Source organism: Thrips palmi, unplaced genomic scaffold (genome assembly GCF_012932325.1).
Source record: "Thrips palmi isolate BJ-2018 unplaced genomic scaffold, TpBJ-2018v1 HiC_scaffold_5, whole genome shotgun sequence".
NCBI classification, from domain to species: Eukaryota; Metazoa; Arthropoda; class Insecta; order Thysanoptera; family Thripidae; genus Thrips; species Thrips palmi.
In genome coordinates this window covers 15,974,477-15,985,809 of record NW_023144632.1, presented here as the reverse complement: position 1 = coordinate 15,985,809, position 11,333 = coordinate 15,974,477, and the positions used below count along the sequence as shown (strand labels likewise).

The 11,333-nt window shown below is 52.4% G+C and overlaps 1 protein-coding gene across 1 annotated transcript; it reads left to right on the top strand.

The window, feature by feature from the left end:
- Positions 1 to 7,826: 7,826 nt before the first annotated feature.
- LOC117650914 lies at positions 7,827 to 9,121 on the top strand. Its single transcript, XM_034394559.1, has 2 exons — positions 7,827 to 7,890; positions 8,167 to 9,121. The coding sequence occupies exons 1-2, from the start codon at positions 7,840 to 7,842 to the stop codon at positions 8,950 to 8,952; spliced, it is 837 nt and encodes a 278-aa protein (XP_034250450.1). The 5' UTR covers positions 7,827 to 7,839; the 3' UTR covers positions 8,953 to 9,121.
- Positions 9,122 to 11,333: the final 2,212 nt, after the last annotated feature.

Here is an 11,333-nt window from a genome sequence, read left to right as displayed (position 1 = left end):
AAACTTGATTTAAAAATTTTGGCCCAAAAATTGGTCAAAATTCGGTTCAATGTGAGTCTGGGAAATTTTGGAAGTCTTTTTGAGTTCAGCACCCCAAAAAACTGCAGGAAACAATATAAAACTTGACTTGAAATTTTTGGTCCAAAATGACCTAATATGGGATGAAAACATAGGTCTGGTGTTAAAATGGGAGTGATTTTCGTTATCAGCACTAAAAAAACTGCAAGAATCACTGTAAAATTTAAATTTTTAAAAAAATTTTAAACCAAAAAATCGGTTAAATTTTGGGTCAGGGGACAATTTAGAGGTCAATATTGAGGTCAGCGCACTGAAAAATACGGGAAACCAAAAATCTCATTTTGGGAAAATTTTTGGCCCCAAATTGCGTAGCTCTAGATGAAAATGTAGGATTGGCGTTGAAAAAAATGTAGTTTTTGTGACCGGTACACTGAAAACTACACACAATACTTTATACTCAATTTCTGTATATTGTTTCTATTTGTCTTCATGAAGCACCCTCTGTCGTCACCAATTCCCTGATGGCACACCAAAGCGAACCCCTCAGTCGAGTAAAATCCAATTGCCAGCATTCAATCGCTTTATTGGCTACTCGTATGTTTGGGGTCACTATTCGATAACTATTTTTCTTAATTTATGAACTCAAAATTTTTATAAGTAATTTTTATGAAACATTTTGTCATTCTTTCATTGTGAACCAGGAATAAAACAATATTGTTTGGGAAATATGTTATCACAGTTAATATTGAGGGGTCAGTTTAGGGTAGGCTGATCTGAACCAGTTAGCGGGGACCAATTATTGTCAAATCCAGTGTTTCGTCACATAGAGACCAATGCCAAGGCTACCCAAGGCTTAATGAACCGACATAATTTATCTTACTCATGTAATCAATACAAATAGTATCAGTTATATTAACTTTGGTGAAAAAAAAGGAATCGTCTCATTAAATCCCATCACTAACCATTATATAGTTGGTTGTCTATGCACTAATTGACTCACCGCTCAAAACCTGAGTCGTCTCTTTGACCCAATATCAATTTAAACTCTATTAGAATTAAACTTACACAACCATATTTTGATTCTATTAATAAACATGTTTACTTTTGCATTCTTGTCAGCTTGCAGCTTTGCAATAAAATGTATTTCTCGAGTCCAAAAAAAGTATGCCCGCTAATTTCAACACAAGTTATTTATGCATTTCCCCGATTTCCTTTACTATGAAAATTTAAAAAGAGGATGACACTAGAGAAAGAAATAAGAAGATGCACACAATTAAAGGTCAAAATGAAAACATTCCCTTTTTTCAATGCTTTGTCAAAGTGCACTGACCTGAAGATGATTCCCCCATGACAGTGGAGGGGGAGAGGGGAACGAAACTCGTAAATCATTCTCAAATCCATTCTCCATATTTCGCTGTGTTGGTGTTCCAAAAGGGTTTTAAACATTTTAGAATGTTGAAAAATTAAGGTCGATCTCATTTCGATACCCTTCTGCTCTTTAATTCGTTTTATTTGCTTATTTGCTTGTGTCCCGTATTTGAGAGCCGCGGACCCGCAGGTATGAGAAATTGGTAAGCGGCGCGGCGCTGCCAACCTAACCACGCTAATGACCAGATTCAAAAATATGTTTTGAATATTTCAAACGATCTAAAAAACGATTTGAAACAAACTCGTGTTGGGGGGTGCTAAGGCGACGTTAAATACGAAATCTTGAAACTATAGCCACTGTAGTTTTGAGAATCGTGGGAGTACAAACAGACAGACAGACGCACACCAGTCACTTTTCAGCGCGCCCAAACACGGCAAGGGCTTCGCTATCGCTCAGCCAAAAATTTATAGAAATCAGACCATCAATATCAGAATAAGTTTTCAGAATATGAGCTTTGAGAGGTGCGCGGATTTTGATTGGGATTTCAGAAAGGTTTCTAACGTTCTCGAAAATTTTACACGGCGGCAATCAACTTTCGCTGCAGACACGTGCCACGCACCGTGTTTGGCGCGCACGGCCTCAGCCTGCACCGCACCCCGCGGATCCACGGAGCCTCCTCACGGAATGCCTTTGGTCGGCGCGTCAAAGCGAGGCGCAGCGAGCACGCTGAGAACACGCTGTCAACACACGGGGACACGCATGCGAGTCGCGGCAATAAAACCAAGGCGGGCCTCGCTTCTTCGCGGCTGGGGCCTCTTACCTCCCCTCATCCCTTTTCCCTTCCCCCGGCCATCCGCGCCGCCAGGCAATTAAACAAGATGGTTAATTCATGCAAATGTTTGCTGCGCGAGGAAATCACGACATCTTCACTTTAACTCTTATATTAAAGGGAAGCAAATCGGCGCGGCAGGCTCCGCGTGGAGTGGCTTAATCAAGGCGCGCTCTTGAAAGAAGCCTCGGAGAGCCCCGCGGCCCGCACGAGTCTGTCCTGTCTGTCTGTGCCCAATGGGACAGAATAAATACAAGTCCACATTCATGTAAATGTCACAAAAAGTTTTATAATCTCAGCTGTCAGAGGTGGACGAATTTTGATCAGGATTTAAGACATGTAACTGACATTCTAGTTGACGCGATCATCCCTACTTTTGTTAATTCCATCCCCCTTCAAATAAAAACATTTAGAAAAGTTAACTGTGTGTCTGTCTGTTCGTCTGCGTCTGTTTGAGACACGCGTGACACGGCGATCGGACACTACCGGTTGCGGTGCGACACTCCGCAAAGCGTGCGTTAGTGTTGCCGGGATAATCTCCGCCCCAAACCCCCCAAACCGCCCTGCCCCGCTCCCTCGGGGACACTTGGGCCCCGGAACGAGCCAACAATGAAGCGGCCGAATAGCTGGGCAGATAGCTAACCGCCCCCCGCCCCGCCCCGCTGCCAGCGTAACCAGTAGCGCACCGCAGAGCTCAGCGGCAACGACTGCCAAAAGTGGAATGCCAAGTAGGCCCCATCTGCGATGTAATCCTTCCCTTCAGGACCTACCCCCCCCCGAGTCTGTTTGCCGAGTACGCTTACGGTTTCAAGAGGTCTTTTTGGCAGATGATGCACACTCTGAGAACCTTACAAACTATTTTTGCCCTTACAAAGAAAAGCAGCTTGTCATAACGAAGTAGTTTGAATTAAAACTACATTTTAATTTTTGGAAAGCCTGAAGTACACGTAGGCTAACGTAAGGTTGTCAGAGTGTGGAGACTGTGTAACGTTCCCCACCAACACGGCACGCGCAACCCTTCGAACCTTCCGAAATATTTTAAAATGAATTCTTGCATTTGTTTTTTCATACTATTCTGTTTGTGGAAATGTCCGGCACTGCAGTGGAAGTGGAAGACACACTGTTCGCTACGAGTTCGCTATCAAGCCACCAAATTTCCTGTTGCTCGACGCAAAGAAATCGCGAAGACAAAAAGAAATCAATGCGGCAGAGAAAATGTGACGTTATTAAAACGCCATCATTCACGCCGTAATTAACTCGGGCCTGCCAGCCGAGTGGCCGGGACATAAAAATATGGAAAGCAAAGACATTTGTCTTAATCTTATTTTCTTGGCGCGGGGTGGCCACCCCTTTCCTGCTGCACTGTGGGCAGACCCAAATGGTCCACCGACCAGGAAAAAAAAACTCTGCTCCTCCTGACTGGGGGTGAGGGTGGTTTTTCGCTGGAGGTAAGAACGCAAGAAAAATAGTTCCGGAAATGAAGTATACAGTGGGGTGGCCGACGGAGCAGCCGAGGCCGGCATGAGTGACACTTTGCCTTTCAGACGTTTACGTGCATCGATCAGGTGTATTTATCGAGCAGAGAAAGAGAGAGAGAGAGAGACCGAGAGAGAAAGAGAGACCGAGAGAGAAAGAGAGAGAGAGAGAGAGAGAGAGAGAGAGAGAGAGAGAGAGAGAGAGAGAGAGGGAGAGGGGCCCAAGGGAAAGGCGCCGGCTGCGAGGCGGAGAGATTTAACGGCCGATAGCGGGCCACCGTAATAACAATTAAAAGCACCAGTTTGGAAAAGATCGCGTCGCGATTTTTTGGCGGAATGTAATTTCATTGTTCTGAATATCGTTTAAAAGGAGAGCAACAGACAAAAGCGGTCGACTTGACGGAGGAAGAGAAAAAGGAGTCGCGAAGTGGGCCGTCGCTTTAATTAACGACATTCTCTCGGCGAGTCGCGGCGAGTGGGGAGACGCTCTGTGTTGTTTCTCGTCTTGTTCCTGAAGAGTGCCCTTTTTGTTTTTGCGCTCGGTGTGCGATCAATTTTGGCCGCCGTCCCTGCGAAACGCATAAAGCCTGCAGGCCGGACCCAAGGGCGGCGACCTGCCTGATAAAAGCACCGCTTAAAAAAGAAGATAAGGTTTTTTTGTTCTTTCTGTTTGTTTCGTTGCCGGTGTCTGGGTTTAGCTTCTGACACTGTCTTTCAGACTGTGTCTGTGCGTGTGTGTAGAGGAGTGGGAGTGAGACAGAGAGAGAAAGAAGAGGGGGGGGGGTCCTATTTCTACAGTCAAAACACAGCCTTACGGACAGCCGTCGAGGCTTCTTCAGTCATGTTCCTATCATAAATCGCACCCGTTCCCATCAATACGGGAGTGAGCCCACGTGCGCATGAGAGAGAGAGAGAGAGAGAGAGAGAGAGAGAGAGAGAGAGAGAGAGAGAGAGAGAGAGAGAGAGAGCGCGCTTGAAAAAGAGCGAGGCCGTGTGGGCAGGCTCATGGCGCGGCGGGGCGACGCATAAGGTGTCCGAAAACACGAGCCGTCGGGGGAATGCATTGAAAAGGGGAGGAGGACACACTGTTGCAGCATGTGATGATGTCTTGGATGGCGTCGTTCTTTTTTCTCTTCGCCCTCGCGCCACCAGCACCGCACTTCCAGCAGGGCGCAGCGCGGAGCAGCGCGGAGCAGCGCGGAGGGGGATTTGGCGAGGAAGGAGGGGAACGTCTTTATCGGCCGAGTTTACAGGGCCACGGCACCGCCACGGCACTGCCACGGCCACGTCGCGACATCTCATGGCACTGCGGCGATAAGCGGGAACAATGCGCCCAAAGGGTTGACACACGCTCTCTCTCTCTCTCTCTCTCTCTCTCTCTCTCTCTCTCTCTCTCTCTCTCTCTCTCTCTCTCTCTCTCTCTCTCTCTCTCTCTCTCTCTCTCTCTCTCTCTCTCTCTCTCTCTCTCTCTCTCTCCCCCTCCTCTCTCTCATGCTACGAAGGGTCGTTTGTTTCCCATCCAAACGATGGAACGGCAATGCGTTGTCCGTGCGGCAAATCGACACTGCATTGTTGGCGTCTGGGAAGGGGGACCCCGGCCGCGACCAGACGGGGTCTGTGGGGAGGAACGAACGTGGCGATGTGACCACGGTAAAAACGCTTCCTGGTTTTCCCAGGAACTCCCTGGAAATCACCAATGTCTCTACCATAGGGTTCCTGGGAAAACCAGGCACCGTTTTTACCGTGACTGCAGAGGATTCTGAAAGACAGCTTGACACAACACTGTGAAACCAAGTGTGTAGAACTCCACACTTCCTGGTGCGCGCACCGCGTTGTAACTCCTCCTTCGCACTTGGAAGTGCAGAGTCTGCAATATCCTCACCACCTTTTAGTGTCGAGTAGCTCACAGAGCTTCCATCTCTTGGAACGGTGCAAATTCGGAGAGTGTGGGGACCGCATACTCTGCACTTCCAAGTGCGGGGATTAAAAATTCCACTCGCACAATTGTGCGGCAGTCTGGTCAAGGTCCTAAGATGCACTGTTCGTAAGGCCCTTTTTCGCAGTGCGTAGCGTCAACAGAGCGACGCCGTCTCATTGGACGACAGTGTAGTAGTGTCTGAAACCAGGCCGCGCCGCCGGCCGTGTGGTTTGCGGACAGGGCGCCTCTCCCAGAAAATAGTTTGAGCCTCCGGGGCGTCCGCGGCCCGCGCTTTCATGTGTCCAAACAAAACAAACAACAACACGCAGCCGGGAATACGAAACGCCCCAACCTGGAGACTGCTTCCGAGAGTCCTTTGGGTCGCTCTGTCTCTCTCGCTCCTGTAGGGGACATCCCACAAGCGCGACAGAGACAGCGCGGCGAAAACGACCCTCGGAATCAGTCTGCTGGCTCGGCCTTCGCACTCCACGGTGTGGCGGCACGTGCTTTTACACGCAGTGGACCACCCCGCGCAGCGCCGCGCAGCGAGTGGTGACAGCGCCGGCCGGCCAGCTGTGCCGCTGCGGGGAGCTGGGGTGGCAGCGCCTGTGGCGGTCAGGGCGCGCTGCAGTGTTGTTGTTGTTGTTGTTGACGTTGTCGTTGTTGTCCCAGCCAACAACTTGTGCCGTTTGTCATCGGCCAGCATGCGGGTCTGGCGGTGTGGCGGTAGCGGTGGCAGTAGTGGCCCCCGGGACCAAGAGCCGCCGTCCTCGTCCTCGACGTCGTCGTCGTCGTCCGCTCTATACGACTGAATCCGAGAGTCGTTTTCGTCGCTCCGTGTCTCTCGCACTCATGGGCGCTGGAGAGGTGCGAGGGAGACAGCGACAAAAACGACTCTTGGAATCAGTTTGAAGCCGTCTCAGGCTGGGCGGCTGAGGCACGAAACTGGTGGACCCAGCCGCTTGTTGGAAGGTGTGATCAAAGCACTCACTCGCTCTCCGAAAGTCTTACAGTCGAGGAGGAGGGCAGCACATTTCCCTGTATGCTGGATAGTATTTAGTTGACGGGAACGAAATCCGATAAAATATCCATAACGTGCAACGTCCGTAACGGCACAACGTCAGCTGCACCAGGAGAACCTTGAAGATGGTGCCCTTCAGCGTAAGCTTACAGTGGTCCGTTTATCTTTTGCAACCAAGGGGGTAAACATTTCGAGAAATCGTGTGCAGACTCGGTATTGCGCTGTATTGAACGATGGAATTAAACGTGTATTACGGCATTTAAATGCGAAAATTTCGTCGCATTTGCCTCCAAAACGCTGGCGTGTATTGAGCGTATACTACCGGGCTTTTGTGAACAGGGTATTGCGCGAGTACTTACCTCCTAGGCGAGTGTTTACCCGGATCGCTGGTCTGCTACGTCTCGCCGGAGTGATGCTCAGTGACGAAATGGCTTGCCCACTTCAAGGAAGCGTGGCACACACCTGTTAATACCGTGGACATTGTCACAGCTAAAGGACGTACACTGATCGCATTTGTTCTCCTCAAGCAAATTTTCACAAGAATTGAAGCCAATGGCAACAGTGTCACATGCATTACCCACAAAAATGCAGTGTGCACATTTTTTTCTTTTTTTTCTTTTTTCGAAAATCAAGGTTAAGTACATGCCTTATGCCAGACATTATGTTTCGCTTAAAGAACGCGATTTTTTAAATGCTTCAATGTGTCTGACAATATTCCAATTTTTACCTGTTATAACTCTGGTAAAACTAAAGCAAAAAGCAAAAAGTTGGATGATGACTGTTTGAATGTTGCACCACGTTCCAACGAATGTGGCTTCGTATGTTCGAACGAACGGGACAAAACTCACATTACAACCAACGTGGCGTCTTTGAATAACAGAGTATATGGGCCATTTTTACACTCTTCGGCCCAAGAACAGCTGCCTCACAGCTGCCTCACCGAATTTTCTGATTCAACCCCGAATCGTGAATGAAATTTCGGCTGGGAGTGGGCCAGTCTTCAACTCTTTGGCCCCGAACCGCTGCAGGTGGCGCATGGACGTTTACGCGATTCCCGTGTGGATACCCAACTTTTCTCGGAAGAAACGCAGCCACTTGCTTCCGAGTCACGCTGCGTCTCCAAACACAGATGGTTCATGCCCAAAACAAGACCGCTATAAATTGTCGAAACGCTGTCGGTCTTTCACAGTTGTCGCCTTACCCGGTACAATGGCAGCCAAGTTCGTCTTCGTCGTGCTCGCCGGCCTCATCGCCTTGCAGGTAGCCAAGTGCACCATCGACGTGGTGCTGCGGGAAGGGTACACTGATAAGTGTTGGGAACTTCAGACTTGAAGTGCGGAGGAGTGGAATTGGCTGTCTCCGCACTTAAAAGTGCAGAGTTCTCGTTTGCACCATGTCTATGGAGATGGCTCTGCGAGCTGACTAGACACTTGAAGTGTGGAGACTGCACACCAGGAAGTGAGGATTTCTCCACACTTGACTTAGCAGTGCCCTAGTGTGGTGGTTCACAACATAATCCCTTCTCTCTCTCCGCAGGCGGTGATGGCGGACTCGAGCAGCTCCAGCAGCTCCTCCGACGAGTCCGCCAAGCGCCGCCCTGCCCAGCGCCCTGCCAGGCGCCCCGCCCCCGCCCGGGTGTGGTACGCGGACGCCGAGTCGCCGTTTGAGGACGCTTCTTCCGACGAGGACTTCTGGTACCCGGAAGTGGTCGTCAGGCGTCCGAATGGCGGCCGGTACGCTCCTCTGCCCCGCGCCCGGCAGTACCAGCCCAGGCGTCCGGACTTCCTCGCTCCCCGGCAGTACCAGAACCAGCCCAGGCGTCCCATCGTCGTCGAGCGCGTCCCTGCTCTGCCTCGTCCCGTGCAGGGCCGCAACCACCCTGCGCGTCCCTCCGGCGTGGACTTCATCACCCCCAACCAGCCTGGCCGTGACTCCGGCGTGGACTTCATCACTCCCAACCAGCCTGGCCGTGACTCCGGCGTGGACTTCATCACTCCCAACCAGCCTGGCCGTGACTCCGGTGTGGACTTCATCACTCCACCAGCTGGCCGTGACTCCGGCGTGGACTTCATCACTCCCAACCAGCCTGGCCGTGACTCCGGCGTGGACTTCATCACTCCCAACCAGCCTGGCCGTGACTCCGGCGTGGACTTCATCACTCCCAACCAGCCTGGCCGTGACTCCGGTGTGGACTTCATCACTCCTGGGCAGAACCAAAACCAGCCCGAGCGTCCCTCCGCTGCGGAGGTGATCGCTCCTGGTCAGAACCAAAACCAGCCCGCCCAGAGCGCCCCTGGGGGGCGAATCCTCTACAGGGTTTGAAGCTCCTCTACCGGAGCAGGCCGTCTTCAGGTCCGGGGAGCCGGATGAGGAGGACACCAAGTAGGCGCAGTCTGCAGACGCCGCGCCGGTCCGGTAGAAGCATCCCCTGGAGCTCGCTCTAAACAAGGACATGGTTCAAAAACGGCGAATAAAGAGATATAACTTCACATCTTGCGCTTGCCCTGCATTTATTTGCGCATTGATGCCCTCACTGGTTGAAAAAGGGCGCAAAAATTGCACCCCTACAGTGTCTTGGAACGGCGTGAATCGTTTCAGACCGCTATTGTATGTGTCGGGGGCACCCGCACCCTGTCCTACACTGCATTTTGCTGTGTGGCTGGCCGGGCGCGGCACAGTGGACCCGAAGACTGACGCAGGAGGCAAAAACTGGGGGCTCGTTTTGAGCTCCAGAGCCGCTCAACAAGACTCGAACGAACGTGTGACCCCCACCAATGAATTCCTCGTTCGGAGAGCAATCCATTGGTGGGGCCACACGTGCGGCTCCAGTCCCTTGAGCGACTCTTCAGCTCAAAACGATTTCAGAGTTTTGGCCGCTGCGCTTGGCTGAGCTTGCGCTGACAGCGGCACTGAGCCCCGCTGGCCCCGCCGGCCCCGCCGCACGGCCGTTACAAACACAGAGCAGCAATTTGCGCCGCAAGCATGGCGAGAATGGCGAGCATTCGGCCACCGCCATTAGACACTCACGCGCCGCCAGGCTGTCTCCGCTCCGTCCCTCTCGCTCCACTACGCAACGGCACACGAGTGCGAGAGGGACAGCGCCGTCCAGCATCACGGTGTAGTTGTTGGAGCCGCGCCCGGCCCGCCCAGCCCGCCCGGCCCAGCCCGGCCGCCCGGGTCGGAAAAGTTTTGCGTACCGTGTCGTCAGCAGCAGCAGGCGCGGCGGGCGGCACATTCGCGCCTCCGAGCCGGGCCTGCGGACTGAGAGTCGTTTCCGTCGCTCTGTCTCTCTCGCACCCCAAGGGTCACGCCGTGAGTGCGAGAGAGGCAGAGCGACGGACACGACTCTCAGTGGATCAGTCCGCTGGGCAGGCCCTCTTTCCAGAGGAATGATGCCGAAGCGAGGCGCGGATTCATGCAGAAGAGGAGAGGGGTTCATTCAGGCATTACATCTTCTGTCTCTCTCGCACTTGCTGGCAGTCCATAAGTCAGAGCTTAAGACAACGTTACGTAATAAGCGAACAGCACCTTATTATTACCACGCGCCGCCGGGCGGGCAATCCCATCAGACTGCGGGTCAGCACCATGAGTGAGGAGCATCCCATGGGAAGGAGAGGTCACTTCCCATGGAAGAGCCTCCCCATGGAAACCCGTTGACACGACTGCTGCCAACACAACCCGGGTTTGAATCCATGGGTCGATATTTTCCCCATCTCATCTCAAAAATCCGGTACCATCAGTCGGAGTTTGCGGGTGCTTCTATTGCAAGTGATGAGGTGGCTCGGATGGATGAGATAAAGGCTGTCACGAAAACAACCGGGGTGCGAATCCCAGTTGGGTTGATCTCTGCCCACGTTTTCTATAACCGCGCCGTGATGTGTCGAATGGGTGGCCTACCCTGAAGGCACCGTAAAGGTTGGCCACCCATGAAACACGTCTCAGCGCGGCTACGGAAAATATGGGCAAAGCTGGAACTGCAGCGCGTGGCGACTCGTCGGTTGTCTACAGTGCACGTACGCACTAAAATTCAAGAAGTGAGGACGTGTGACCGATTTCTTTAGCGGTGCTCTTGCACGTTTCGAGAGCGAAGCCTGCGCCCCGAGCTTCTGGAACCAAGTCAGACGAAGCAGCAGCTGCATAGGCCCTGCATAGGCCCTGCATAGGCCCTGCATAGGCCCTGCATAGGCCCTGCATAGGCCCTGCATAGGCCCTGCATAGGCCCTGCATAGGCCCTGCATAGGCCCTGCATAGGCCCTGCATAGGCCCTGCATAGGCCCTGCATAGGCCCTGCACCTCTCCCAGCCAGCCGGACGGTGGACGCCACGGAGAGAAGGAACCGCGCCAGCCTGCTTCCGAAGCTTTTCGTCGCGTTGTCTCTCTCGCACCTGTCCACAACCCCCAAGCGTGCGAGACAGAGCAACGAAAAGCTCCTGCCGTTTTGGAGTCAGCCTGCGGGAAGACACTTAGGACGTCTTTAATTAAGATAGCGCGCGAAAACGGCCTCCAGGTGTACCAGTGGTTTGCCAGTGGTGTGCCAGTGGTGTGCCGAGGCCCGGCCAGCCCCGCAATTAGCGTGCTTATCAAAGCGAGTGACGCCGCCGCGGACGACGCACAGTGGGCCAGAAGACCGGCGAAGACGGCCAAAACTCTAGGCGCGTTTTGAGCTCCAGAGTCGCTACTGGACTCGAACTGAACGTGTGGCC

Excerpts from the sequence above, each read along its gene's own strand:
- LOC117650914 (XM_034394559.1), top strand. The coding sequence starts at position 7,840 with ATGGCAGCCAAGTTCGTCTTCGTCGTGCTCGCCGGCCTCATCGCCTTG. Across the intron at positions 7,891-8,166 it reads CCGGCCTCATCGCCTTGCAG|GCGGTGATGGCGGACTCGAG; the intron begins GTAGCCAAGTGC and ends CTCTCTCCGCAG.